Source organism: Palaemon carinicauda, chromosome 21 (assembly GCF_036898095.1).
Source record: "Palaemon carinicauda isolate YSFRI2023 chromosome 21, ASM3689809v2, whole genome shotgun sequence".
NCBI lineage: Eukaryota > Metazoa > Arthropoda > Malacostraca > Decapoda > Palaemonidae > Palaemon > Palaemon carinicauda.
The window spans coordinates 39,348,833-39,374,726 of record NC_090745.1 but is presented as its reverse complement, the minus strand read 5'-3'; the positions used below and the strand labels follow the sequence as shown (position 1 = coordinate 39,374,726).

The 25,894-nt window shown below is 39.1% G+C and overlaps 3 protein-coding genes across 3 annotated transcripts; all 3 read right to left on the bottom strand.

Annotated features, from left to right (window-relative positions):
- Positions 1 to 5,002: 5,002 nt before the first annotated feature.
- On the bottom strand, positions 5,003 to 5,557 carry LOC137614849 (SCAN domain-containing protein 3-like). Its single transcript, XM_068344509.1, has one exon. It carries the CDS (start codon positions 5,555 to 5,557, stop codon positions 5,003 to 5,005), a length of 555 nt encoding a protein of 184 aa, XP_068200610.1.
- A 1,014-nt stretch (positions 5,558 to 6,571) lies between these two features.
- Positions 6,572 to 7,387, bottom strand: LOC137614848 (protein FAM200C-like). Its single transcript, XM_068344508.1, has one exon. It carries the CDS (start codon positions 7,385 to 7,387, stop codon positions 6,572 to 6,574), a length of 816 nt encoding a protein of 271 aa, XP_068200609.1.
- A 15,740-nt stretch (positions 7,388 to 23,127) lies between these two features.
- Positions 23,128 to 25,085, bottom strand: LOC137614847 (zinc finger MYM-type protein 1-like). The gene is made up of 3 exons (XM_068344507.1): positions 24,367 to 25,085; positions 23,624 to 24,099; positions 23,128 to 23,264 (listed from the first exon to the last, which is right to left on the bottom strand). The coding sequence occupies exons 1-3, from the start codon at positions 25,083 to 25,085 to the stop codon at positions 23,128 to 23,130; spliced, it is 1,332 nt and encodes a 443-aa protein (XP_068200608.1).
- Positions 25,086 to 25,894: the final 809 nt, after the last annotated feature.

The following is a 25,894-nucleotide window of genomic DNA, read 5'->3' as shown; positions in this document are numbered from 1 at the left end:
AGAGATACCTTGAAGCCTTCCCTCCAGGGTGCATTCCCTCTAGAGAGAGAGATACCTCGAAGTCTTCCCTCCAGGGTGCATTCCTTCTAAAGAGAGAGAGAGAGAGAGAGAGACCGCAGAGATTTACCGCTAGGGTGCATTCCCTCTCTAGAGAGAGAGATACCTCAGAGCCTTCCCTCTAGGGTGCTTTCCTTCTAGAGAGAGATACCTCGGAGCCTTCCCTCTAGAGAGACAGAGATACCCCCAGAGCCTTCCTCTAGGTTGCATTCCCTCTAGAGAGAGAGAGAGAGAGAGAGAGAGAGAGAGAGAGAGAGAGAGAGAGAGAGAGAGATACCTTGGAGCCTTCCCTTTTGGGTGCATTCCCTCTAGAGATAGATACCTCAGAGCCTTCCCTCTAGGGTGCATTCCCTCTAGAGAGACAGATACCTCGGAGCCTTTCCTCTAGGATGCATTCCCTCTAGAGAGAGAGAGAGAGAGAGAGAGAGAGAGAGAGAGAGAGAGATACCTCAGAGCCTTCCCTCTAGATTGCTTTCCCTCTAGAGGGAGTAGGTACCTCGGAGCTTTCCCTCTGGGGTCATTCCCTCTAGAGAGAGATAGAGATACATTGGAGCCTTCCCTTTAGGGTGCATTCCCTTTAGAGAGAGAGAGAGATACCTTGGAGCCTTTCCTCTAAGGTGCATCCTCTCTCTCTCTCTCTCTCTCTCTCTCTCTCTCTCTCTCTCGACACCTGGCCTTCCCTCTAGGGTGCATTCCATCTGAGAGAGAGAGAGAGAGAGAGAGAGATACCTTGGAGCCTTCCCTCTAGGGTGCATTTCCTCGAGAGAGATACCTTGGAGCCTTCCCTCTAGGGTGCATTTCCTCGAGAGAGATACCTTGGAGCCTTCCCTCTAGGGTGCATTCCCTCTAGAGAGAGAGAGAGAGAGAGAGGAGAGAGAGAGAGAGAGATACCTTGGAGCCTTCCCTCTAGGGTGCATTCCCTCTAGAGAGAGAGCTACCTTTAAGCCTTCCCTGTAGAGAGAGAGAGAGAGAGAGAGAGAGAGAGATACCTTGGAGTCTTCCCTCTAGGGTGCATTCCCACGAGTTTAGAGAGAGATACCTTGGAGCCTTCCCTCTGAGGTGTATTCCTTAGAGAGAGAGAGAGAGAGAGAGAGAGAGAGAGAGAGAGAGAGAGACCTTGGAGCCTTCCCTCTAGGGTGCATCCCTCTAGACTCTAGAGAGAGAGGGATACCTCGGAGCCTTCCCTCTAGGGGTGCAATCCCTCTTGAGAGAGAGAGATACCTTGGAGCCTTCCCTCTAGGGTGCATTCCCTCTAGAGAAAGATAGAGAGAGAGATACCTCGGAGCCTTCCCTCTAGGGTGCATTCCCTCTAGAGAGAGAGAGAGAGATAGAGGACCTCTGAGCCTTCCCTCTAGGGTGCATTCCCTCTATAGAGAGAGATTGAGAGAGATACCTCAGAGCATTCCCTCTAGGGTGCATTCCCTCTAGAGAGAGAGAGAGAGAGAGATACCTCAGACCCTTCCCTCTAGAGTGCATTCCCTCTAGAGAGAGATACCTCAGAGCCTTCCCTCTAGGGTGCATTCCCTCGAGAGAGAGAGATACCTCAGAGCCTTCCCTCTAGGGTGCATTCCCTCTAGAGAGAGAGAGAGATTGAGAGATATACCTCAGAGCCTTCCCTCTAGGGTGCATTCCCTCTAGAGAGAGAGAGAGAGAGAGAGATACCTCAGACCCTTCCCTCTAGAGTGCATTCCCTCTAGAGAGAGATATACCTCAGAGCCTTCCCTCTAGGGTGCATTCCCTCTAGAGAGAGAGATACCTCAGAGCCTTCCCTCTAGGGTGCATTCCCTCTAGAGAGAGAGAGAGAGAGAGAGAGAGAGAGAGAGAGAGATAGAGGACCTCTGAGCCTTCCCTCTAGGGTGCATTCCCTCTATAGAGAGAGATTGAGAGAGATACCTCAGAGCCTTCCCTCTAGGGTGCATTCCCTCTAGAGAGAGAGAGAGAGAGATACCTCAGACCCTTCCCTCTAGAGTGCATTCCCTCTAGAGAGATAGATACCTCAGAGCCTTCCCTCTAGGGTGCATTCCCTCTAGAGAGAGAGATACCTCAGAGCCTTCCCTCTAGGGTGCATTCCCTTTAGAGAGAGAGATACCTTGGAGCCTTTCCTCTAAGGTGCATCCTCTCTCTCTCTCTCTCTCTCTCTCTCTCTCTCTCTCTCTCGACACCTCCTGGCCTTCCCTCTAGGGTGCATTCCATCTGAGAGAGAGAGAGAGAGAGAGATACCTTGGAGCCTTCCCTCCAGGGTGCATTTCCTCGAGAGAGATACCTTGGAGCCTTCCCTCTAGGGTGCATTCCCTCTAGAGAGAGAGAGAGAGAGAGAGAGAGAGAGATACCTTGGAGCCTTCCCTCTAGGGTGCATTCCCCTCTAGAGAGAGAGCTACCTTTAAGCCTTCCCTGTAGAGAGAGAGAGAGAGAGAGAGAGAGAGAGAGAGAGAGAGACCTTGGAGTCTTCCCTCTAGGGTGCATTCCCACGAGTTTAGAGAGAGATACCTTGGAGCCTTCCCTCTGAGGTGTATTCCTTAGAGAGAGAGAGAGAGAGAGAGAGAGAGAGAGAGAGAGAGACCTTGGAGCCTTCCCTCTAGGGTGCATCCCACTAGAGAGAGAGGGATACCTCGGAGCCTTCCCTCTAGGGTGCAATCCCTCTTGAGAGAGAGAGATACCTTGGAGCCTTCCCTCTAGGGTGCATTCCCTCTAGAGAAAGATAGAGAGAGAGATACCTCGGAGCCTTCCCTCTAGGGTGCATTCCCTCTAGAGAGAGAGAGAGAGAGAGAGAGAGAGATAGAGGACCTCTGAGCCTTCCCTCTAGGGTGCATTCCCTCTATAGAGAGAGATTGAGAGAGATACCTCAGAGCATTCCCTCTAGGGTGCATTCCCTCTAGAGAGAGAGAGAGAGAGAGAGAGAGATACCTCAGACCCTTCCCTCTAGAGTGCATTCCCTCTAGAGAGAGATACCTCAGAGCCTTCCCTCTAGGGTGCATTCCCTCGAGAGAGAGAGATACCTCAGAGCCTTCCCTCTAGGGTGCATTCCCTCTAGAGAGAGAGAGAGATTGAGAGATATACCTCAGAGCCTTCCCTCTAGGGTGCATTCCCTCTAGAGAGAGAGAGAGAGAGAGAGAGATACCTCAGACCCTTCCCTCTAGAGTGCATTCCCTCTAGAGAGAGATATACCTCAGAGCCTTCCCTCTAGGGTGCAATCCCTCTAGAGAGAGAGATACCTCAGAGCCTTCCCTCTAGGGTGCATTCCCTCTAGAGAGAGAGAGAGATAGAGGACCTCTGAGCCTTCCCTCTAGGGTGCATTCCCTCTATAGAGAGAGATTGAGAGAGATACCTCAGAGCCTTCCCTCTAGGGTGCATTCCCTCTAGAGAGAGAGAGAGAGAGATACCTCAGACCCTTCCCTCTAGAGTGCATTCCCTCTAGAGAGATAGATACCTCAGAGCCTTCCCTCTAGGGTGCATTCCCTCTAGAGAGAGAGATACCTCAGAGCCTTCCCTCTAGGGTGCATTCCCTCTAGAGAGAGAGAGAGAGAGAGAGAGAGAGAGAGAGAGAGAGAGATAGAGGACCTCTGAGCCTTCCCTCTAGGGTGCATTCCCTCTATAGAGAGAGATTGAGAGAGATACCTCAGAGCCTTCCCTCTAGGGTGCATTCCCTCTAGAGAGAGAGATACCTCAGACCCTTCCCTCTAGAGTGCATTCCCTCTAGATAGAGAGATACCTCAGAGCCTTCCCTCTAGGGTGCATTCCCTCTAGAGAGAGAGATACCTCAGAGCCTTCCCTCTAGGGTGCATTCCCTCTAGAGAGAGAGAGAGAGATTGAGAGATATACCTCAGAGCCTTCCCTCCAGGGTGCATTCCCTCAGAGAGAGAGAGAGAGAGAGAGAGAGAGAGAGAGATACCTCAGAGCCTTCACTCTAGGGTGCATTCCCTCTAGAGAGATATACCTCGGGGCCTTCCCTCTAGGTTGCATTCCCTCTAGCTCTAGAGGGAGAGATACCTTTGAGCCTTCTCTCTAGGGTGCATTCCCTCGAGAGAGAGAGAGAGAGAGAGAGAGAGAGAGATCGGACCCTTCCCTCTACGGTGCATTCTCTCTAGAGAGAGAGAAAGAGGGAGAGAGAGAGAGAGAGAGAGAGAGAGAGAGATACCTCGGAGCCATCCCTCTAGGGTGTATTCCCTCGATAGAGAGAGAGAGAGAGAGAGAGAGAGAGACCTGAGCCTTCCCTCAAGGGTGCAATCCCTCGAGAGAGAGAGAGAGAGAGAGAGAGAGAGAGAGAGAACTCAGAGCCTTCCCTCTAGGGTGCACTCCTTCTAGTGAGATACCTCGTAGCCTTCCCTCTAGGGTGTATTCTCTTTTTGAGAGAGAGAGAGAGAGAGAGAGAGAGAGAGAGAGAGAGAGAGATATATATAGAGAGAGAGAGGGAGCCTTCCCTCTAGGGTGCATTCTCTCTCTAGAGATAGAGAGATACCTCGTATCCTTCCCTCTAGGGTGCATTCCCTTTAGAGCAGTGGTTCCCAACCTTTTCTAGTTTGCAGCACCCTTGGCAAGCCTTTCAAAAGTTCCCGGCACACTTATAAGGAAATACATATTTAAAATCTCCGTTGTTTTTTTTTATCATATTTTTTTTGCATTTCGACATTTTGCATCGATATAACCACACCTTATACATAGATATGAAAATTTTCTTTACACTGATCCTGCTATTAAAAAAATGGTATTATAATACAAATATGTAATTGCGACAAGTTTTACAGTAGTTACACAATGTCTTCAAGTAGTTACACTGTTACAGTGTTACACTATGATACAAGACATACACACAAATAGGCAAAAGTGAACCATAGTTAGTGTGAAACTTGCGATTGATGCTTGGAACATAAACTCTTGATATCAGGTCTTATTGTTGATAATGCCACCCCGCATATCATCCTCAAGTGAAAGAAGCCTATTTCTTTGTTTAGATTTTTTTGGAAAGAGGTACTTTCGAAATCTGTTCCTGATCTTCTTTGCCAAGCATTGTTTCTACAATTATGTTGCATGCAGGGCCAATGATTTCTTCACCAGTTGTATGAGGCTTCATCATCTTTGCTATCAGCTCTGCTACTCTGAAAGAAGCTTCAAGAGTGGTGTCGGCTACTGATACCCTCTTGACCATTTTAGTAGTGGCCTTACTTTGCCCTTTCAACAAACGAGAAAAATTTGCCATGTCCTTCTGCGACACAAAAGGATGTCTGGTATTAAGGTGCCGCTTAAGCTTACTAGGTACCATGGCCTCATTTCTGAGTGTATCTCCACAAACTAAACACACAGGGCGTGGATTATCTTCATCATTGTTTGAAGTAAAACCATATGCTAAATAGGCATCAACATATGTTCTTTTCTTCGAGAGAGATGCGTGCTTCCCCTTTTTGCATTTTGATTCAGATGGTCCAGGAACATCTTCAATATTTGACTCCGAAGCAGTACCAATACTGGAAGCCACTTTTCGCTTCCTCACAACGAACTTATCCATCCTTCTTTCTCGACGTTGTCAGATAAGACGTATTCTGAAAAAAGGAAAAAAATAGAGGCTTAAATTAGTTTTTGATACTTAGGTAGAAAGCGACAAACACGGTTTTAGCTTATCTCAAGAATTGCAAATGATCACAAATTTACGACGTGTTTACATTTGGTATTACAGGAGAAAATTATTAAATTTTGCTTTTGGTGTTATAAAGCTTAGAGAAACTCATTACTAATACTTCGTAATTAACTACTAAAAAAAAGAAAAAGATGAACAAACGACTCACGAACTCAGCTAGTTGGCAATATACTTACTGAGGGAGGAGGATATGTCATACCTTCTGCTTCCTTTGCGTCACCAATCGGTACTGAGACATTCTGGGCTCTGGCCAGTGACGACTTGCTGTGTGCCCTGTACGTGTGTCATACGCGTCAGTCTACAACCCTCACTCCCCTCTCTCCCGCCAAGCTGTTCTCTCCAGTGTCCGTACAATTATTACACAGCAAAATCATATAATTAGTATTGTTCTCCTGGATTGTAATTTTCCATAATTACAAATTATTATACAAATTCAATGAAAAGTAGTTAAGTTGAAAATTCGATTGCTAAATTGTGCAGCAGCAGCAGAAGCAGAGAGAGTGAAATTAATGCAATTTTTTCCTCTGAATTTTGGCGGCACCCTCGAAAGATCTCGCGGCACCCCTTGGTGCCGCGGCACACCGGTTGGGAATCACTGCTCTAGAGCATTGTTTCCCAACCTTTTCTAACCCCAGCACCCCCTGTTGTCATGTCTAAGCAGTCCCGCACCCCCTAATTATCTTAATTATTAATATCTTATTATTAGGTAACTAGAAGGATAAAGGAATATGCAGTGTACTGCTTGATCAATTTTATTTTGTTCATTCCTTAAAACTAACACAAAATACCAATATTCTTTATACAAGAAATAAAATTAATCAGGAAAAATGAAATTGCATGGATTTAAATATGTACAACTGGGTAATCAATCATACTGTACATACATCAGTGTGATTTTTGCTGTTGCTTATATGCAACTAGTTTCTCAATTCGAGGCTTTGTGTTGGCCAGAGCCACCTTCATATCATGAAGCAACCCAATTTGAAGTCGGTTCCGAGCAGATGTTTTGATTTGGACCATAGTGGAGAAAGCCTTTTCACGGAGGTAAGTAGTTGGAAATGGGATGATCATTTCCAGCGCTGCCTTTGCTAATCCAGGGTATGCTACCAACTGATCACACCAGAAACCTGACAGCGGTAGTGTGCGAAATTTTGTTTGACAACCTTGGTTCACCTGCAGATCAATAAGCTCCTCCTTTAGGTTATCATCATCCATATCTGTAAAGAAGGGCTGCTGTATCCATTCTGGAAGTGAATGATCTATGGGAAAGTATTGTGCCATAGTGGTCTCTAGGAGTAAGAGGTGAGCAACAATATTTTCTACAAGCATTGGCTGGATTGTCTTGTCTCCATATTTTTCATCCAGGATAGGAAAGCTTCCCACATTTCCTCCCTGGATTCGACGCTTCCACAGTGATATTTTCTTCTTGAAGGCTTCTACCTTCTCTGTACAATCAATGTTATTAGCAAACATGCCTTGCATGGACAAGTTGAGTTCATTCAGATGACAGAAAATGTCTGCCAGGTATGAGAGGGAGAGAATGAAAATTTCGTCCTCAAAATTTTCAGCAAAGTCACACTGATACTCTCGGAGAAATATTGCAATCTCATCAGCGAGCTCTGCAATACGTGTCAACATTTTTCTGCGGGAGAGCCATCGCAATTTAGTGTGGAAGAGAAGCAGCTGATGTTCACTTCCCATCTCCTCACAAAATAACTTGAAAACACTGTGGTTTAAAGCGCGTCCCTGGATGTAATTGACAACTTTAACACAGACAGACGGAACTTCTTTGAAATGAGATGGCAATGTCTTTACCGCCAAAGCATGGCGATGAATACACAGTGCTTTGTAATGACATTAGGTACCCTCTCCTTCACTAGAGCAGCAAATCCAGACTTATTCCCCAGCATGGCTGGGGAACCATCTGTGCAGACTGATCTTACCTTCTCCCACTCTATCTGATGCTTCTGAAAGAATTCGTCCAAGAGTCGGAATACATCTGCTGCTTTAGTCATTGTCTGCAAAGCCAAACAGAAGAGGAATTCATCTTTAATCTCACCATCTTTGATGTAACGGGTATACACAATCAGTTGACTTAGGTTGGAAACATCAGTTGATTCATCCAACTGCAGACTAATGCGGGTAGGACTTGCTTGAATCCCCTCTACAATTTGGTCCAAGATGTCGCAACTCATAAATTCAACTCTTCCTCCAATTACATTATTGGACAAAGGCACATCCTTCATCTTCTTGGCTGCCTCTGTTCCCAAAATTAACTCAACCATCCGAATGGTGCATGGCTTAATCAAATTTTCTGGAGCCGAATGCGAAGCCTTGGCCCTAATGCGCTGGTATGCCACTTCATATGAAGCTTGTAGAAGGAGTTTCTGCACTGGCTTGAATCCAAGTTCGGGTGGTGTACCTTTCTTTTCATATCTATCCCTCTTCGCCTGCAAGGCCTCGACAGTCTGTTTATGTTCTGTGGTTAGATGCTTCAACTGGTGGTCTCGGAGTGTAGCAGGCTTCAAATTTGAGTTGCAAATGATATAATGGCAAGTCATACACTGTGTCCGGTCTGGTCCTCCCTTATCGTCAAGGAGTGCAGTGAAACCATATTTGACATATTCATCACTCCATTTGCGTGTCTTTGGCAAGGCAGACTCACATAAACCTGCAAATAAATGAAGAGGAAGATTCTAGCAAAAAAGCAACAATGAAACTTTTATAAATGACATTAAAAATAAAGAAACACTCAGATTATCATTAAGACAATGCTATTAACGGTTAACCTCTTCACTAATACTGCCCTCCCAACGGTAATCTAATTAAAAAAAATGGAGCATAGCTTCCCCTTCCTTTCTATAATTATATTGATTTAACTATGGGTGGCGGGTTTGGGATGGGTATAGTATTAGATTAGATGGGGTTACGGGAGGAGAAATAGGAAGATATGGGAGGAAGGAAAGCAGAGTAAAAAAAATATATTTGACAAGAAGAAAGCAGCAATTTTCTATATATATAAAAAAAAAATGTTGGAAATAGTCTAGGGTTGCCATATGTCTGGATTTTCTCAGACATGTCCTGGATTTAGGTGTCAAAATCATCATCCGAGGGGAATGTTAAAATTTCCCCAAATGTCCGTAATTTCTTCTTTAATGATGAAATTAGTATAAAATAAAGATAAAGACAATAATAACAACAGCAACAACAAATAAACATGATGTGAATTAATGAATTAATACATTATATATATATGTATATGTATATATATATATATATATATACACACATATATACACACACATATATATATATATATATACATATATATATATTATATATATATATTATATATATATTATATATATATATATATATATGTGTGTATATATATATATATATATGTGTGTGTGTGTGTGTGTGTGTGTGTGTAAAAGTCAGCGCCCCTCGTGATTGCACACCCCTACGTTGCAACATGAAAAAAACATAATCCTGAAAAAAAAAATGCATGAAAACTTTGTGAACACTCCCCAATTATTCTTCTAGCATTTTCTAGGTAGTCCTTTCCTCTTGATAACTTCTGTGACCCTATTTGGTATGCTATCAATGAGGTTACGGCAGATTTGGGGGTCAAGGGCAGCCCAGCACTCCTTCAGGGCCTCCTCAAGTTTTGGCACTGTTGACGTGTCCTTGTTCCCGAGTTGGGCTTTTATTATGCCCCAAAGATTTTCAATTGGTGACAAGTCAGGGGAGTTGACAGGCCAGTCTTTTATGTAATTAACTTCACAATCCCCCAACCACTGCTTAATTTTTGCAGTGTGGCAAGGGGCACCGTCTTGTTGGAGGATTTCTGTCCCAGTCTTCTCGAAAGCGTCGGGCAAGTACAAGTTCAGAATCTCATAATAAACATAAGCATTCACTGTTTGTCCCTGTTTGTCGTTTTGGTAAAACCACAAGATCAGCTACACCACCGTACCCAAATGCACCCCAGACCTGTCTTAGCAGTGGCTTTGGGGTGATAAGGATCGCCACCCTTCTTGACCCAGACCTTTTGCCCTGCGGGGTCAGAAATGTAGAACGTTGCCTCGTCTGTGAAAAGGATCTTTCGTACCCTCTCTAGCGGCCACTCCTTAACCTTCTTACAAAAAGCAACCCTTGCCTTCCTTTGTTTCTCTGTGACGAGAGATTTCTTCTTTGCTTTTACCTTCTTGAATCCTAGATCTCCACTTATACGCTTCTGAAGTGTCCTAACACTCGTTTCACCAAGCACTTTTGGGTAATTTTCCTTCAATTGTTTAGCTGGTAAAGTGGGATTAGCTTCAAGTTTGCTTTTAATGAAACGTAAGGCACGTGGGGACTGTTTCTTGGGGAGACCGCCACCATGCTTGTGTTCAGGAAGTTCCTTCTCCCCACCAGCTTTGATTTTAGCAATATTACACACTGTACGCTTTTTTACATTCATTTGAGCACTAATTTTACTTGCACTAAGGCCTACCTTATAACACACAATGATTCTTATTATGTTATCACGACTAGTATGGCCCCCAGGCATGGTTACAAAAAAATAACTAGGGCAAAAAGCGATCTCTACAGGGCCCTCTCAGACGTGCGAAACTCCACAACTAAGGTCAGAAGGCAACTAATTATAACTGGATCGATAAATCATGGGTTTCCCCGATTAGTGGAAACATTAAGCTTTGAGGTGCCATATAGTCAGTTTCTCTCGGTCGATTTTTTTTGCTCGATTTCAAGACCACTCCCAAAAACGACAGTCGTGATTGCCCGAAGGGAGGGTGTGCAATCGCGAGGGCTGCTGACTTGTATATGTATACGTATGTATGTGTATATATATATATATATATATATAGATATGTATATATGTATATATATATATATATATATGTATATATGTATATATATATGTGTGTATATATATATATATATATATGTATATATGTATATATATATATATATATATATAAATATATATATATATATATATATATGTATATATATATATATATATATATATGTATATATGTATATATTATTTACACACAGTATTTATGATGCAGCCACAGACCCAATGAAGAAAGAAGAATGTAACTATATTAAATATAATTTTTATATATCAGCCTTGAGGTCAGTTCATTTTTCTCTTTCAAATTATTTTTGTGCACTCACACACATAGTGGTAGCTCTTATAAACTGCATTTTTACGACTCTGGAAGGGGGGGGGGGGTGTTCAAGAGGGAAATGTCTGGTATGTTGACTGTTCAGATATGGCAACCCTAGAAGAGATTGCTTATTGGCCTAAACTTGTGAAAGGAGATCTGAATACTCTATTTTAAGGTATTTTTACCTAGAGTTGAAACCCTGCATGTGGTGTGTGTTCCAAATGTGTGTTTACATTGAAAACTTGAAAAGAATAAACGTATGTGCGTGTACCCTACATACTGATGGCTAACTTCGTTTTATTATTATTATTATTATTATTATTATTATTATTATTCAATTCTTGCACACTTATACTTCTTACTTTTGACCAGAAACTATCATGGAAAAGGTTGACATATTCATTTCAGATAAAGAATCAACATAAAACAACCAGTTAACTGTAATATATCTAATTCTGGAAAAATAATAAGCGAAATGACAACATGCACACTGATTCAAAACATAGCCTACCCACGTGCTACGAAGCCACTCGCTTCTGATAACAGGGTTCCAAGATTTTAGTCTTACAATACTTAAGTATTGAAAAACATCATCACTTCATGAAGTGACACAGTCAGAGAGAGAGAGAGAGAGAGAGAGAGAGAGAGAGAGTATATATACTCTCCAATGGACTTACAGTATTACTGGAAATCAAAGATAGTCTTCGATATGCCAACAAAACTCAAATATTTAGGAGCTTACTGCTCTGTTGCACTGCTACTGAACAACTACAGTGCTACTGTCTGGTCCCACAACCTCGCCGCTTTCATGTCAGATACAAACAAGGACCGAATGTGTACTGCAGAACTGGTCACGCCTTGCTAGGAAGGGATATTTTACCGTCATGTGTGTATGGCTTCCCAGCACCCCCAATAATTGATTTCAGCATCCCAGGTTGGGAAACGCTGCTTTAGAGAGATATACCTCGGAGCCTTCCCTCTAGGGTGCATTCCCTCTAGAGAGAGAGAGAGAGACGTACCTCGGAGCTTTTCACTCTAGGGTGCATCCCTGTTATTGAAGTCATCAAGCTTCAGCACGGCATATCATTCCTGTGCTGAAACTTGGTGACGGGCAAGAGGGCTTTCGAACTTTGGGGAAATTGCTTCCCCAGTTTGAATGTAAATTTCTCTCCTTCATCTTTTTCTTTCTCTCTATTACTTCGACCTTTTCCTAATTTTATAAACTAACTTCCGTGTAGGTTTCCAAACTCTGAGGAAAATATCCCTTTGTTTTATATGTGTATATATTATGTACATATATATATATATATATATATATATATATATATATATATATATATATATTTATTTTTCCTATGGCTTGGTTGTTTCTACATCTATTTTAGTCCTGGTGGGGATGTTTATACATTCTTTATTGCTACCTGTTTCGATGAATGGAAGGAGGTGTAACGGTTGGGAGGTGTTTGCATTCAAAGCTATATGTGAGAATATTGGATGATATCAGCCATCCCGAAGATGGTTTGGACCTTTTTGGCGGAACTATTCTCAATTGTTGTGTCTTCAGAATCCAGGGGGATCCAATGCTTGGGGTAGGACTCTCGGTTTTTGGCCGGAAGCCCATCATTACAGATATGGGGAGGATGATTCCATAGTTTCTTGGTCTCAGTCCTAACAGGCGGGTTCAGCTTACACCTGTGCCTCTATATCTGTTTTGATGATATCCTTCGGGTAGGGTATGGAGTGGACCATTTGGGAAGAATACTCTCATTGTGCTGATAGTGGAGAGTGCAAATTTCCTTTCTGACGTGTGATGGTCATATATTCTCGAGCAGGTACATCAAACTAACCCTTTTCTCTCTTCTCTCTCTCTCTCTCTCTCTCTCTCTCTCTCTCTCTCTCTCTCTCTCTCTCTCGTCTAATGGATTCTTTAAGTAACGAACCCCCATCCTCTGGATACGTTGACTCTCCCCCGGCACTGTTGACCTCTGCTAATTCAATTAAGGAAAATTCTGTTGACGACTTAAGAACAAAAAAGGACCCCTTTACTAAAGTTTTAAAACCAATTAAGTCGGGTTACAAAGGGAAACTTCGAATCCTTCATGTTACCCAAACTCCAATAAATACTGATTATGATATGCTATATAAAGCATTTAGATGCTATGGAGTGATAAAAGAAATAAGAATGAAACTTGAAAATGAAAAATGGCATTCATGGATAGCTTATAATAATCATAAAGCATTTAATGCAATATGAAACATCAATAATATCAAAATTAATAACTTGAATGTCATGGGTGCCCCTTGTGATAAGATACCAAACAATTTAGATGTATATAGACCGGCTGACTGGTTTGAGAAAGAAGTCGATATAACTATGCTCCCCCAGAGAAAGCCAAAACCACCAATGTGGCTTGTTGCCGAGCCCAAATGGAGTAATGGGAATTATTTTGAAATTAGCTAACTAATTCAGAAAAAGGACACAACCATTGCACCAGGTGATATATCTGGCTTTGGGAAAAATTGCTTCCTAATCCATGCAAAATCATACACGCAATCAGTAGTACTGTCTAACCTCAAGAAAAGTAGTGATGAGGATATGTTATATGTCAAACCCCACCTAAATTTTAGTTACGGAAGGGGAGTAGTCTTCAATAAAGATCTGTATGAATTTACAGAAGAGGAAATACTAGCCATGTACCCATTAACAGTGTGGAAAGTGTATAAGATTCCTGGGATGTCAATGATTATCCTTACTTTCCAGGATGCTGATGTGCCTTTCCACATCGATATTGAAAATGAAAGAATTAAAGTTCGACCCTTCAAACAGAAGCCTTTACAATGTTTGAAGTGTTTCAAATTTGGATATCCTTCTAAAGTTTGTAGAAATGATAAAATGTGTAGCATCTGTTCCAGACCTTATCATGGAGATTGTACACTTGAACCCAGCTGTTTGAACTGCAATTCAAATCATAAATCCGCTGACAGGAGCTGCGAGATTTATAAGTTCGAGGAAGCAGCCCTCAAATCCAGTGTTGAACACATAAGTGTGGGGCATGCCAAAAGACTACTGAAAAAAACAAACTGCTATGCAAAAGCACTGAAGACATCAAACCCACGTAGTGCTGCTGGTAATTCCAAGAAAAGAAATACATCATCTAATGATAGTAAAGTTTTGCGTGACAAGGTAATCATATTGCCTTCCAAGGCTTTGCCACAGTGTATTAAAACTGTGGCACTACCCACCTCTATACAAACTTCATCCCCCATTACCAGCAATAGTACTAACCTCTCTCAGGTCATGTCTTTGCCTGATTTGATGGGGGTTCCACCTGAAACAAAGTTACCAGGTGCACCTGTGATAGGGAAGGTGCAAAAACCTGGTAGATCCTCACCACCTATAAATCGGAAAAGAGAGAGACCTCCACCTCTCTCACCCCCTTCCATAAGAAATCTTAGAGTTATGACATCAAATAAATATGATGTTTTGTCTGTTGATGTTTCTGATCAATCAGAAGACAATTTAAATAAATCAGAAATTCAAGTTGAGGTTCACCATCCCCCTCAACAATTGGATCAAAAGGACAAGAAGAAAAGCACAAACACAAAACCATATTTATCAAGACCCTCTCTAATAAAACCACCGGAAAATAGCATTAGATCGAAAACTGCTAATGGGAAGACTTCATCGAAAAGTTCTTCCAAAAAATAAACCATAGTTTTTTCCTCCATTTTGCAATGGAATTGTCAGGGTTTAAGGGCCAAATAGGAAGAACTTAAGCTCTTAGTTCACGAGCATTCCCCCATAATTGTAAGTCTACAGGAGAGCAAGCTTGATGCTAATACCCCTTTTCCTCGCGAATATATTAGCTATAGGACACCTTATGATCACGGAGCAGGGAGCCATGGTGGAAGTCTCATATACGTCCGTCGAGATGTTCCCCAAATACCTTTATCTGTCCTTACACCTCTGCAGGCAGTGGTTGTATGGATTGATGTAGGGAGAAAATATACAATCTGTTCTCTGTACTTGCCTCCAAATGATAACTTATTGTATGATGATTTAGTAGAGGTGATTCAACAGCTCCCTCAACCTTTTCTTTTATTAGGAGATTTGAATGGTAGATATCCTTTGTGGGGTAATGTTTTAGCAAACACCAGGGGCAATATCATATCATCAATTGTGACAAACGAGGATGTCGGACTCCTAAATACAGGAGAGCCCCCACACTTCCATGTTCAGACAGGTACCTTTTCATGCATTGACCTTTCAATTGCAAGCTTTAACTGCCTCCTTGATTTCGATTGGAGAACATTAGATCATTGGCATATTAGTGATTATGCACCAATCATTATAAACACCACCAATGGTCCACCTTTACAGAGATCCCCACGATGGAATCTTGATAAGGCGGATTGGGATAGATTTCGTGAGCTAAGTGAAAATTGAAGGAAATGCAGAGCAATTTGAAAATTTTGATGATGCCATAGACTTACTGAATGGAACCCTTCATACAGCAGGAGTTAATTCTATTCCCAAAACAACATGGTTATTCAAATGACAAACAGTCCCCTGGTGGTCATCAGAACTAACTGCCCTGCACAGAGCCACGAGAAGGTCTTTAACTCGACTGGACAGACACTGCACTGAGGGCAATTTGATTATATGCAAGAAATGTAGAGCACAGTTCCGTCGTGCCATGAAAGAAGCTAATTTTCTGAAATAAGATCCTACTATCTCTTGGAATGCATGTCTGATGGTTATTTTTTTTTTTTTTTGGTACATATTTTTCAACAATTTTCTCCAGCATTTTGTACATTATATCCGTATTTACCTGTATATTATCACTTACGAATACATTTTTCCAATCTTTGTTCAATTCTTCATTTATTTCTGACCCTCTTATATTCTTACTATAAAATTTATATTTTCCATATCCATCCCATCGTTTTGTGCTTTGTTTATATCTGCGTTCACTTTCTTTGGAATGGACTATTAATTCTATCACATCGTAGTCTGAAATTCCCGTGTTACACACTATTATTTCTTTAACATAATTTACCTTATTCACAAATACTAAATCTAGAACATTGTCATTGCTTGTTGGAATGTGGTTTAATTGTTGCATATGTTCTAATAGCATATCATGAAGCTTTTCAAATTGCCTCTTTATCTTCTGCACTACTATTACTCTTTTATTCATATGTATATATACAACCACCTTCTTCTATCCGTTCTTTTGCAATCCACGAAAGGAAAGTTAAAATCTCCGGATAGGAGTAAATTACAGGCTTTATGGTTTATACATATATCATCTCTTTTTTTTCTATTATGTCAAACTCCTTAGTATTTGGGGATCTGTAAACTACAATATTCACTAGTTTTTCATATTCAAATTCTACCGCAATCAAATCACATTCTGTGTTGCAGTATTTTTCACAGACTTTTCCCTGATTTATGTCTTTCATATAATGCAGTTCCCCCTTGATTCCTATTTGTTCTGTCTGATCTATATGTTTGGAAACCCTTTATCTGGTCATCACTGCCAGTCTCTTGGGAATACCATGTTTCACTTATATTTAATATATCTATTTTTTCAATTTGGGTTAGTTCTTCTAAGAACTCTTATTTTCCTTTTAGAGTTACTTGTGACTAAACCCTGTGCATTCATCACTATGATGGTTTGTGTTTCATCCCCATTATCTAATATTGGTGATAATATGGATTCTCCCATGTTTCCTTCCTGTTCTGACATGATGTTCTTTTCTTCATTTCCAGGAATTCTACTATTAAAAAATCCAACTTTTCTATTATATTTGCTCTTTCGCCTTCACATTTATTTTTGTGTGTATACCTGCATTTATCCCCATATCTGCACCAACCCCTGGCATTATAGATGCATTCTTTGTAGTTGGCCTCTGTGTATATTTGGGTTGAAAGGCATCGTATCTTGGGACCTTATAGCACGGTATATACTCGGCTTGTTTTTTTTTTCATTTTTGCTCGTGTCTGCTTTTGAATTTTCTAACATTCAATCATGGTTGCAGGATGCATATTTTGACAATCTTTGTTGAATTTGTATCGTTTTCCTTCTTTCAGGTTTTTGCATATTTTTGGATGGAGATCTCTGCATTTGTCTCCATATCCGTCTAAATATGCATATTTACCACCATATATTTCATAATTATGGCATATCTTTAGATGCTTGTAGTAGCATCTTTCGGCAAATCTGCAATTCCCTCTTTTCAGTAAATTGGAAATTATCTTTTCTTTTTCTTGCTCTTCCCTAAAAGTATGTAGGTCGAGGTAGAGTCTCTTGGGTCTATTATTTGTTTCCATCTGATAATTCATTTCTTCGTAAGCATATTGCTTAATGGCATCATATGTTGTATCAATGATTTTCTCTGCATCCTTACATATATCTTGTTCATTTTTCTCTTCTTCTCTCTCTTCTTTATCTTCAACTATTTGCAGATTCAGTCTCGACTTATTTAAATTTTCTATCCAGACTAAGCATGTTGAGCAGAATACTTTTGTGTCTTTATTATTTATTTTTTTTGTTGTACTTCAGTGCAAGTAGGGTGTGTTGGTACATGACATGTATTGCACCATTTTGGCATTCTTTTTCCCAATGCATCAATCAGCATATTCACCATATTGGACTTCTTACTGTTCTTTGATGGAATGTGCTGATTGATGTAAACTTTCTTTGTCTCTTTATCACCTGGATCTTCTTTGGAATTCCTTCTATTATTTTGATGATGTTTTTCGCAGACTTGTTCCATTTTTTTGGTTCATATTGTTTCAATATGTTTGAGAATATTTTTCCGTCACACTGGTTGGAGCTATTAGCGACTTCTGTTATCAGGAGGTCTAGTTCTTGTGCCAACTCGTGGAATTTATTCTTGCTAATTGCAGCAATATCTCTCCATGCCTTGCCTGTGTTATAGCCTGCCATCTTGTTCAGATTTTTAGTAATTCACAAGATAATTATCCTATGCCAACGTTTTATCCAACTTTTCTGATCTCAAACTAATCACCGACTAATCACGAAAACTTGTAGCTGTATTGCACTCGATAGCCTTTTGTTATCCGCGTAAAATCAGGTGAGAGAGAGAGAGAGAGAGAGAGAGAGAGAGAGAGAGAGAGAGAGAGAGAGAGAGAGAGAGAGAGAGAGAGAGAGAGAGTGTTTTATTTATGATAAAACTGTAAACATATAGTCGTATTCATACATTCGTTGAAAAAACTACTATTAGCGTATTTTCAGTGGCGCTAGGAAAATTCACAGTGGGAAAATTTCCAGGCGGAAAATTGCCATGCGGATAATTGCCAGTAAGGAAAATTTCCATGCAGAATATTGCCAGGCTGAAGATTGCCATTGCCCATTTTATTACTTTTTTAATTGAAGGCATAAGATTTTTAAGAAAAGAAAATTATTGATTTTAAATAAGACACCACGTCAATATAATTAATAATTGATAAAATTATATCATTTCAACTTTTATAATTGTTCAATCTTACTTAAAACTATCATTTCTGCTTTCGTAATAGTAATTGTTCAATATTACCCAAATTTCTCCTTTTGTAATTGTTCATTGTTACCCAAACTACCATTTATCCTTTTGTTTATATTTATTGGCTTACCAAAAGAAAAAATTTATTCGAAATAAAAGACATTACATCATAATATAATTGATAAAATTCACCAAATATAATTAAACAAAATATAAATGTTAAGAAATATAATACTGTAGAAAAAAATCATTTTTTTTTAAATGAGTGTAGGTTATATGCAACAGCTCGAAGAAATGAGATTTTACGATCTTCATCATACTGCGCAACAGTTCTCTCCAGTTTATCATTGATATCTTTATATTTTTTTATAATGAATCTTATCTCCTTTTTCGAATTGTAGAATTTTTGTATGCGCTAAAATTTCCTCCTTCTTTAAAAATTCAATGCATTTCCAGATATTAGGATGACATTGTGAAATACTTTGGAAAAAGGCGTTGTTGAAAGCTTCGATGCTATTGTTGGTTCGTGGCATGCAGTGCTCCACTCTAGAATGAACATGCCACATAGGAATCGGGAATAATGGTGTTGATCTCCTCCTATTGTTACCCCTTCCTCTAATAACACCGATGTATGTCAATTCAAAATCTGTAACAACATCATGACACGGGAGGAGAGCCAAAGCTGAAAAACATCGTAACTTTAAACTGAAGCCTCTGTCATTGTGATGCCGATTTTTGTAACCAAGGTTCACAAGCTTTCTATCGTTTGCCTGGCAGAAATGGAAAAAGCATCCAGTTTTGTTGGTTTGTGGAAAATCACTATTTAGTCCATTTATCGAAGCTTTTTCGAAGTCACTCATAGCCGTGTGGGGTTCTTGTTGTACTAAATTCTTAATTATATTAAACAGCTTTTCATATGTAACTTCACTTTTGTTGGGAAGGAATGCAAAAGCACGTGGAAAACTAGATTTTTCAACTTGGACATGAATTGTAAAAAGTTGAAAATATATATTAGGGGACACTTTAAACGTTCCATCCATAGCCCAGTTTTTGTAGTTTCTTAAATCTTCAATCCCATCATTCGTGCAAAATAATAAGATTCGATTCTCATCCTCGACTCCAGAATCATACTGGAGGAATTTCTCTCCAGAATTAAGAGTTTGAAATTCGGTTGGAATTACAAATCCTGTCCTTTCAGAAGGAATTTTCGGGGCACAAGATGTTTCCTGTCTCCAATGCCTAACATTCCTACTTAAATGTTGCAAATTTGGTAACTCAGCACGTGCACAGTTATCTAAAGATGATAAACACACTGCAATCAAAGAACGAGTAGGATGACTTGAAGTTGATGTGTCTTTCTTCAGCTTTTGAATGGCTGCCTTGGCTTATACTTTGCTCTTGTCAGCACTGTGAATGTGTTCATTAACATGTTTCAAAATTTCGTAATCATGGTTCTTTGATTTTGAACGTAGTCTTGCTGGACATAATTTCTGTTTTCTTAACGCACATTCCCTGTAGATTTTTGTACCTTCTTTGTTTCTTCCATTTAAATGACTCATGTATTGTAGTACATCAATGAGAATATCCTTTCCATGTTCACTTGTTATGAAAGCAGCCATTATGGATACAGACTCCAGAAACTAAACAAATAGTATATGTCTTTATTTTAAGAAAAGTTAGAATTATTTTTTTTCTTTTGGTAAGCCAATAAATATAAACAAAAGGATAAATTGTAGTTTGGGTAACAATGAACAATTACGAAAGGAGAAATGGTAATTTGGGTAATATTGAACAATTACTATTACGAAAGCAGAAATGATAGTTTTAAGTAAGATTGAACAATTATAAAAGTTGAAATGATATAATTTTATCAATTATCAATTATATTTAAAATCAATAATTTTCTTTTCTTTAAAATCTTATGCCTTCAATTAAAAAAAAAAAAATAACATGGGCAATGGCAATCTTCTGCCTGGCAATATTCTGCATGGAAATTTTCTTTACTTTTCATTATAGTGCTGTAAACAAAACCTTAACTTTACAGTTAATTTTTCTGTTAAATTATGAAACAGTCTTTCTTATAAAAAAAAATATCCCGATAAAATATACAATGTAGTTTACGATGAATTTTAAAATTTTTTAAAGAATTATGAAATAACTTTTCAAACAATTTACAATATAAGATTTAAACAAAAAAAAAAAAAGCACGCACGCACCTTTTTTTTTTTATAAAAGTGAGGAATTGAAACATCTGTATTTGGAATAATTTTTTTTTTCTAAAAGAAATCTGATATTTAACTTTATAGTCAACTTTTGTGTGATGTAACATGTAACAGTCCTATGCATGTAGCACAGGGTTACCAAGGCAAGTTAGACAATAATATGCAGGTTTTTTTTTTTTTTTTTTTTTTTTTTTACAACCACTGGTCCCATAGCTGCAAACAGCATGCTCCCTCTCACAGATGGTTATCCGGGATACTGTATATTATATGGAACTAGTCATTCCTTAGTCTTTCTGGTGCTTCATGTCTGTTGACAGATCTTTTTCCTTCTAATCTAAATAAAAAATCACCAACAAGTTGCTCACAGAGCTCTTTTCTATAATTTTTATGGTTTAGTTTTTTTCTTGTAGGGTGTCCATGTGCATTTTGTAAAGCAGAAAGCTAGATATTCAAGAAAAAAAAATACAGCTTTCTCCACCATTTTACAGACTTCAGTGTAAAGCCATAAGAAAGCTGTAGTGATCAACCCTATCAATGCCACATACATTTGCAGTATATCTGCCGATTACCGTTGGTTTTGTTATTTTTCCAGCCCATTTCTTTTTGCCGATGTATGGAACGTTGTAAGCATTGTCATGTATTGTTTATCAGCCGAACTAAAAGCTTGATCGTGTTTACTTTCACAAAAGGACAAGTGTTTACCCAGGAGAGAGTTTTATCTTGCCTTTTTTATATTATTTGCAAGTCCTGCTCAATTTGTCTGAATGGTTCCAGTCAGATGAATTTTTGGCATCAATAGTTCTTTGGCTAGCTGAAGGTTGGTATACAGTCTGTCAGCGAACACGTGGTATCCACTGGCTTTTGTTGATTTTATAACCATATCCACTAATTCCAGTATGATCTTGGTGTAAAATGTATGGTTAGCATTGCCAAAAATGTCAGTCGTTGCTTTTCCATAATACGGGATGAGCGCTAAACATATATGGTCATTGAACATGCTATATCATTCACTTTCAGACCCCGTTTTGTAGGTTTCCTTAGATTATAAATTTTGAATCTAATGCGACCTTTGAACTAGAAAATTGGACTCGTCGGCTGACAAATTAGTCCTGGATAATATTGAAGGAATCGAGGTATTATGTAATCTATTACTTGACGAACCTTTGATCACTGACCTTCAAAGATGTCATTGGATTCACTCAGAGGAGACAAAATTTTAGAAATGTTTTCTGCTAAACAGTTTTTGAAAATTCCATGGAATGCAAGAAACTTTTCTAGCACTAAATACACTATTGATAGTGATCTACTGAAGCAACCCAATTTGAATGAGTAATCCTTGAAATGCCATTACTAATTTTTCTGTTACGTCTTGACTGTATTGTCAAACTTAACATTGGGATCAGGTAAGATAAGTGACCCCATGGTGACCATGTAAAGAGGAACGACCCCATAACTTCCCAGGTAAAGATGAGCGATCCTGGTAGAAAGATATGTTTCAAGAGGATTATTGGATGTTTTTCAAAATATCTCGTACATATTTCTCGAATAAAGTTATGTATATCAATTACGGTCACTTTAGAAAGGTTAAAAAAAGCCCATAATTTGCTCAACGTTTGAGCCATTGCACTACAAATATATTGCATGTATCCACTTTTGTAGAGAAATCTTAGACCGTGCAAAAAAGAAGTCTTTACAAATAGAATTCATTATCTTATATTTACTGCAATCTTTCACTTGACACTTCCATGTAAACTTATCTTGAATTGAAGATCGACGAGTCCAGTTCATTAGAACACCACAATCACTGCATTTGAGTTCTGTTGTCAAGAGACCATTTGCCTTCATACAGTTTATAACAGGAAGAGTATCGTCTACCAACAGAGGTTTAACTATCTTTGTAAATCCGTCGATCCATTGTGAGGTGGCTCTTTCAAAATATCAAGATTCTAGATTTAGTTAAGAACTTAGCCTATACACGATTCTATCTATTCCATGTTCAACAGTTACACAGTACCATTAACAACTCTTCAACTTGTTTTGAATTTGTCGTAACAATAAGTGCTCATTTTAACATATACTATTATTATTATTATTATTATTATTATACTTTTTTGTTTAGTAATAGGCTAACTATCTTAGGCTTTAACTACCAATACCCTAATCTAAACCTCAAGTAAAGATGAACTACCCCAAAATTTCTCAGGTAAAAATAAATCACTCCAAAATTTCCCAAGTAAAGATAAGCAACCCTGAGCTGGTGATCACTTATCTTTACCTGTTCCGAACATTGCTGAAAAGTACGTTTTAGGTTTATCTTTTGCCTTGCATAGTTTGTTATTTCATTGGAAATGAATTAAAATAACTCCATGAAAAATATCTAGTGGGGTTTGCATCCCAGTTCTTGGAGGGAAGAATTGTTGTTTCCCCAAATGTGGATAATTCTTAGCTTATCTATTTCCTTATATTTTTCCCATTCATTTTCTTCATCCTCACTGTTACTACTAACTTCACCATTCTCTTCTAGCAATTCTCATGGAGGGTCATAGTCTTTTAAGAGTCGATCACTTTCCACGTGGTCAGAATCTGAATGGGATGAAGCATTATTTTCCAAGTCCAGGAGAACTCCGTTATAAATATCATCGCTATTTTCTTCAGTGTCGTCGATGCCTGCAAAATCATCTTGTAAAGGTCACATTGCAAGACATTCTCATATTTGTCGTAGTTCACAAAAGCTTTTTTGATGAAGCCATGATATGGAATAGGTGTTTGAAAAGCGATAGCCTTGGAACAGGCCCGGCCCTAGAGTTTTTGATGCCCCTTGGGCCCTTTCCTTGAAAGTTCACCCCGTACTAGTGGCTCAGCGACAATATTTTTTTGGTTCATATTTGTAACAAAAAAAGTCATTTTATAGCAATATACTATGTATTGTAATAGATCAACCATCTAATACTAAGTTTAAAATACTGGTAAAAAAATGTGCAACACATTGTTGGAAATTAAATTATGTAGGCTACAATAAAAATTACAATTCCACTTTCCAATTTTTAGACTGGCGAATTTTTCCACTAATTTAGCAAGATTCAAGTTAGAAGCTTCCTCATTCTCTATTGATAAAGTGGCTAAACCAACAAGCCTTTGCTGCAGCATTGTTGAGCGCAAGTAAGTTTTAATGAGCTTCAGTTTAGAGGAGCTGCGTTCTCCACTTGCAACGGATACTGGCAAAGTTAATAATATTCTGAGGACAGTCACAATATTTGATGCACAATCTTGCAGTTTTTGCTCAAATATAAAGTCGAGTGCTGCTTGTGGGAGCATGGGTTTCGTCAAGCGCCGTGATACTGCCTTGAGCTTTGAGCATAGGTCTCTTGCATCAATGTTGTGATGCCCATTGTGTGTTAGTGACTTTTCTAAATTTTGGCAGTCATGAAGGATGTCTGTGGTTGGTGCATTTTTTATTCCATGGATGTCATAAGAAGCCAAATATTGCTTTGTAGGAATGTAGCTGGTGAAATCTTTATTCTACTGATTGGGTGGCCATTTCAAGAATGCTATAATAAAATTCTACTTTAAACTTTTGGCTGGGGTCTTCAAGTGATTCTTCATGTGCTTCTTAATCAAAAAGACACCTCTTTGGCCGTTTTTGTGATTGTTCTTTCTCAAATTGTGGCTCTATTTCCAAATCTTGAGGCACTTCTGTAGCATCAACCAGAACTTTTTGAAAAAAAAACCATCACATATACAGCTCAGAAGGTAGCTTTTTGTTGCTTACAAATGTCTAGTAGCTGAATTTAAATCAGCATCCTTATCTTGAAGATGCTTGATGGTAATATTAACTTCAAACAGGATGTTATACCATGTGACCAGTGAAACAACAAACTCATATTTGGAAACAGCATCAGCTAACCCCTTGGCTTCAATCTGGGGTAAACTTCCAGATGACCCTTTCAGGTTTATGTCTTCATAAGTTCCAAGTAAAGCATCATATATGTCAGCAAGAAGATATCTGAGAGTGTTAAGAGCATCAATCTGACTTTCCCACCTAGTCTCACTTAAAGGTTTGATGGTTAAGTCTTTTATGATACTGACCAAAACCTGCCTTCGATGAGTTGAGGTTGAGAAAAAATTATACAGGTGTTGTACTATGCCAAAAAATTTTGTAGCTTGAAGACAACATTTGACAGCACCATTCACCCCTAAGTTTAAAGAGTGTGCACTGCAAGATACAAAGAAGGCATGTGGATTCATATCAAGCACACACTGCCGAAGACCGTTGCGCTTTCCTTTCATGTTGCTCCCATTATCATATCCTTGACCACATAAATTGTCTATCTGCAACCCCATATTTTGAAGCTCATCCACCAGTGTTTCAGTCATGAAAGCTCCAGTAGTTTCTTTTAATGGAACAAAGCCTAAAATACTTTCTTTGATGTAAACATGATGCTGACTAACCTCTGGCTCTTTTTTAATATCTACATATTGAAGAATCATTGTCAGTTGCTTTATGTGGCTGATTTCAGGTGTACAGTCTAATAATAATGGAGAAATATTTTGCAAGCTTTACATCAGCCCAAATTTTCTCTTTAATTGCACTTGCCAGGAGCTGTACTAGTTCATTTTGGGTCCTTTTTCCCAGATAGTGACCATAGTCTTTGATTTTAATTCTACGTACATGCTCATTCATGACTGGATCAAATAAAGCTAGAAATTCAACCAACTTTAAAAAAATTCCATTGTTGGGACTGTAGAGGCTCTCATTTGTTCCTCTAAATGCTAAGTTCTGTACAGCAAGAACCCTAGACAATGCAATCAAACTTTCCAAAATTTTTTGCCAGTACTTTTCTTCCTGCTTCAAACTCTGTTGTTCAATATGATCAATAGTTTTTCCTTGTTTCAATCGTAGTTCAAGTTCAAGCCGGGTTTGATGGTTGTCAATGTATGGTATCCTGCCAGTCATTAGAACCTTTTTTTATGCAGAGAAACGTTAGGTTTGGAGGAAAATAATTTACAGCAAAAACAAAACATTACAATCTTGCGAAGTTGAATAAACCAAGCAGTCACGGCATACTTCCTCACCATTACTCAATCTTCTTTTTTAATGTATAGGGGAAAATCTTCTGTTCTTGGAATCCTTGGGGAAGTTGTATGAAGAAATCTGGCGTGGTTCATGTTGTACAAGCAGTTGTCGCAAAACATTATTGCATGTGTTAGGCCAAGCTGTTGGATCACCATAATTCACTTCACTAATTCCAATGTCAGATACAGCAGCAGGTTCAATACCATCAACTTTTTCTCCAACA

Excerpts from the sequence above, each read along its gene's own strand:
- LOC137614849 (XM_068344509.1), bottom strand. The coding sequence starts at position 5,557 with ATGGATAAGTTCGTTGTGAGGAAGCGAAAAGTGGCTTCCAGTATTGGT.
- LOC137614847 (XM_068344507.1), bottom strand. The coding sequence starts at position 25,085 with ATGATTCTTCAATATGTAGATATTAAAAAAGAGCCAGAGGTTAGTCAG. Across the intron at positions 24,100-24,366 it reads AATTCAGCTACTAGACATTT|CTACATTCCTACAAAGCAAT; the intron begins GTAAGCAACAAA and ends AGATTTCACCAG. Across the intron at positions 23,265-23,623 it reads AAAAATTGGAAAGTGGAATT|GCATCGACGACACTGAAGAA; the intron begins GTAATTTTTATT and ends ATGATTTTGCAG.
- LOC137614848 (XM_068344508.1), bottom strand. The coding sequence starts at position 7,387 with ATGGGAAGTGAACATCAGCTGCTTCTCTTCCACACTAAATTGCGATGG.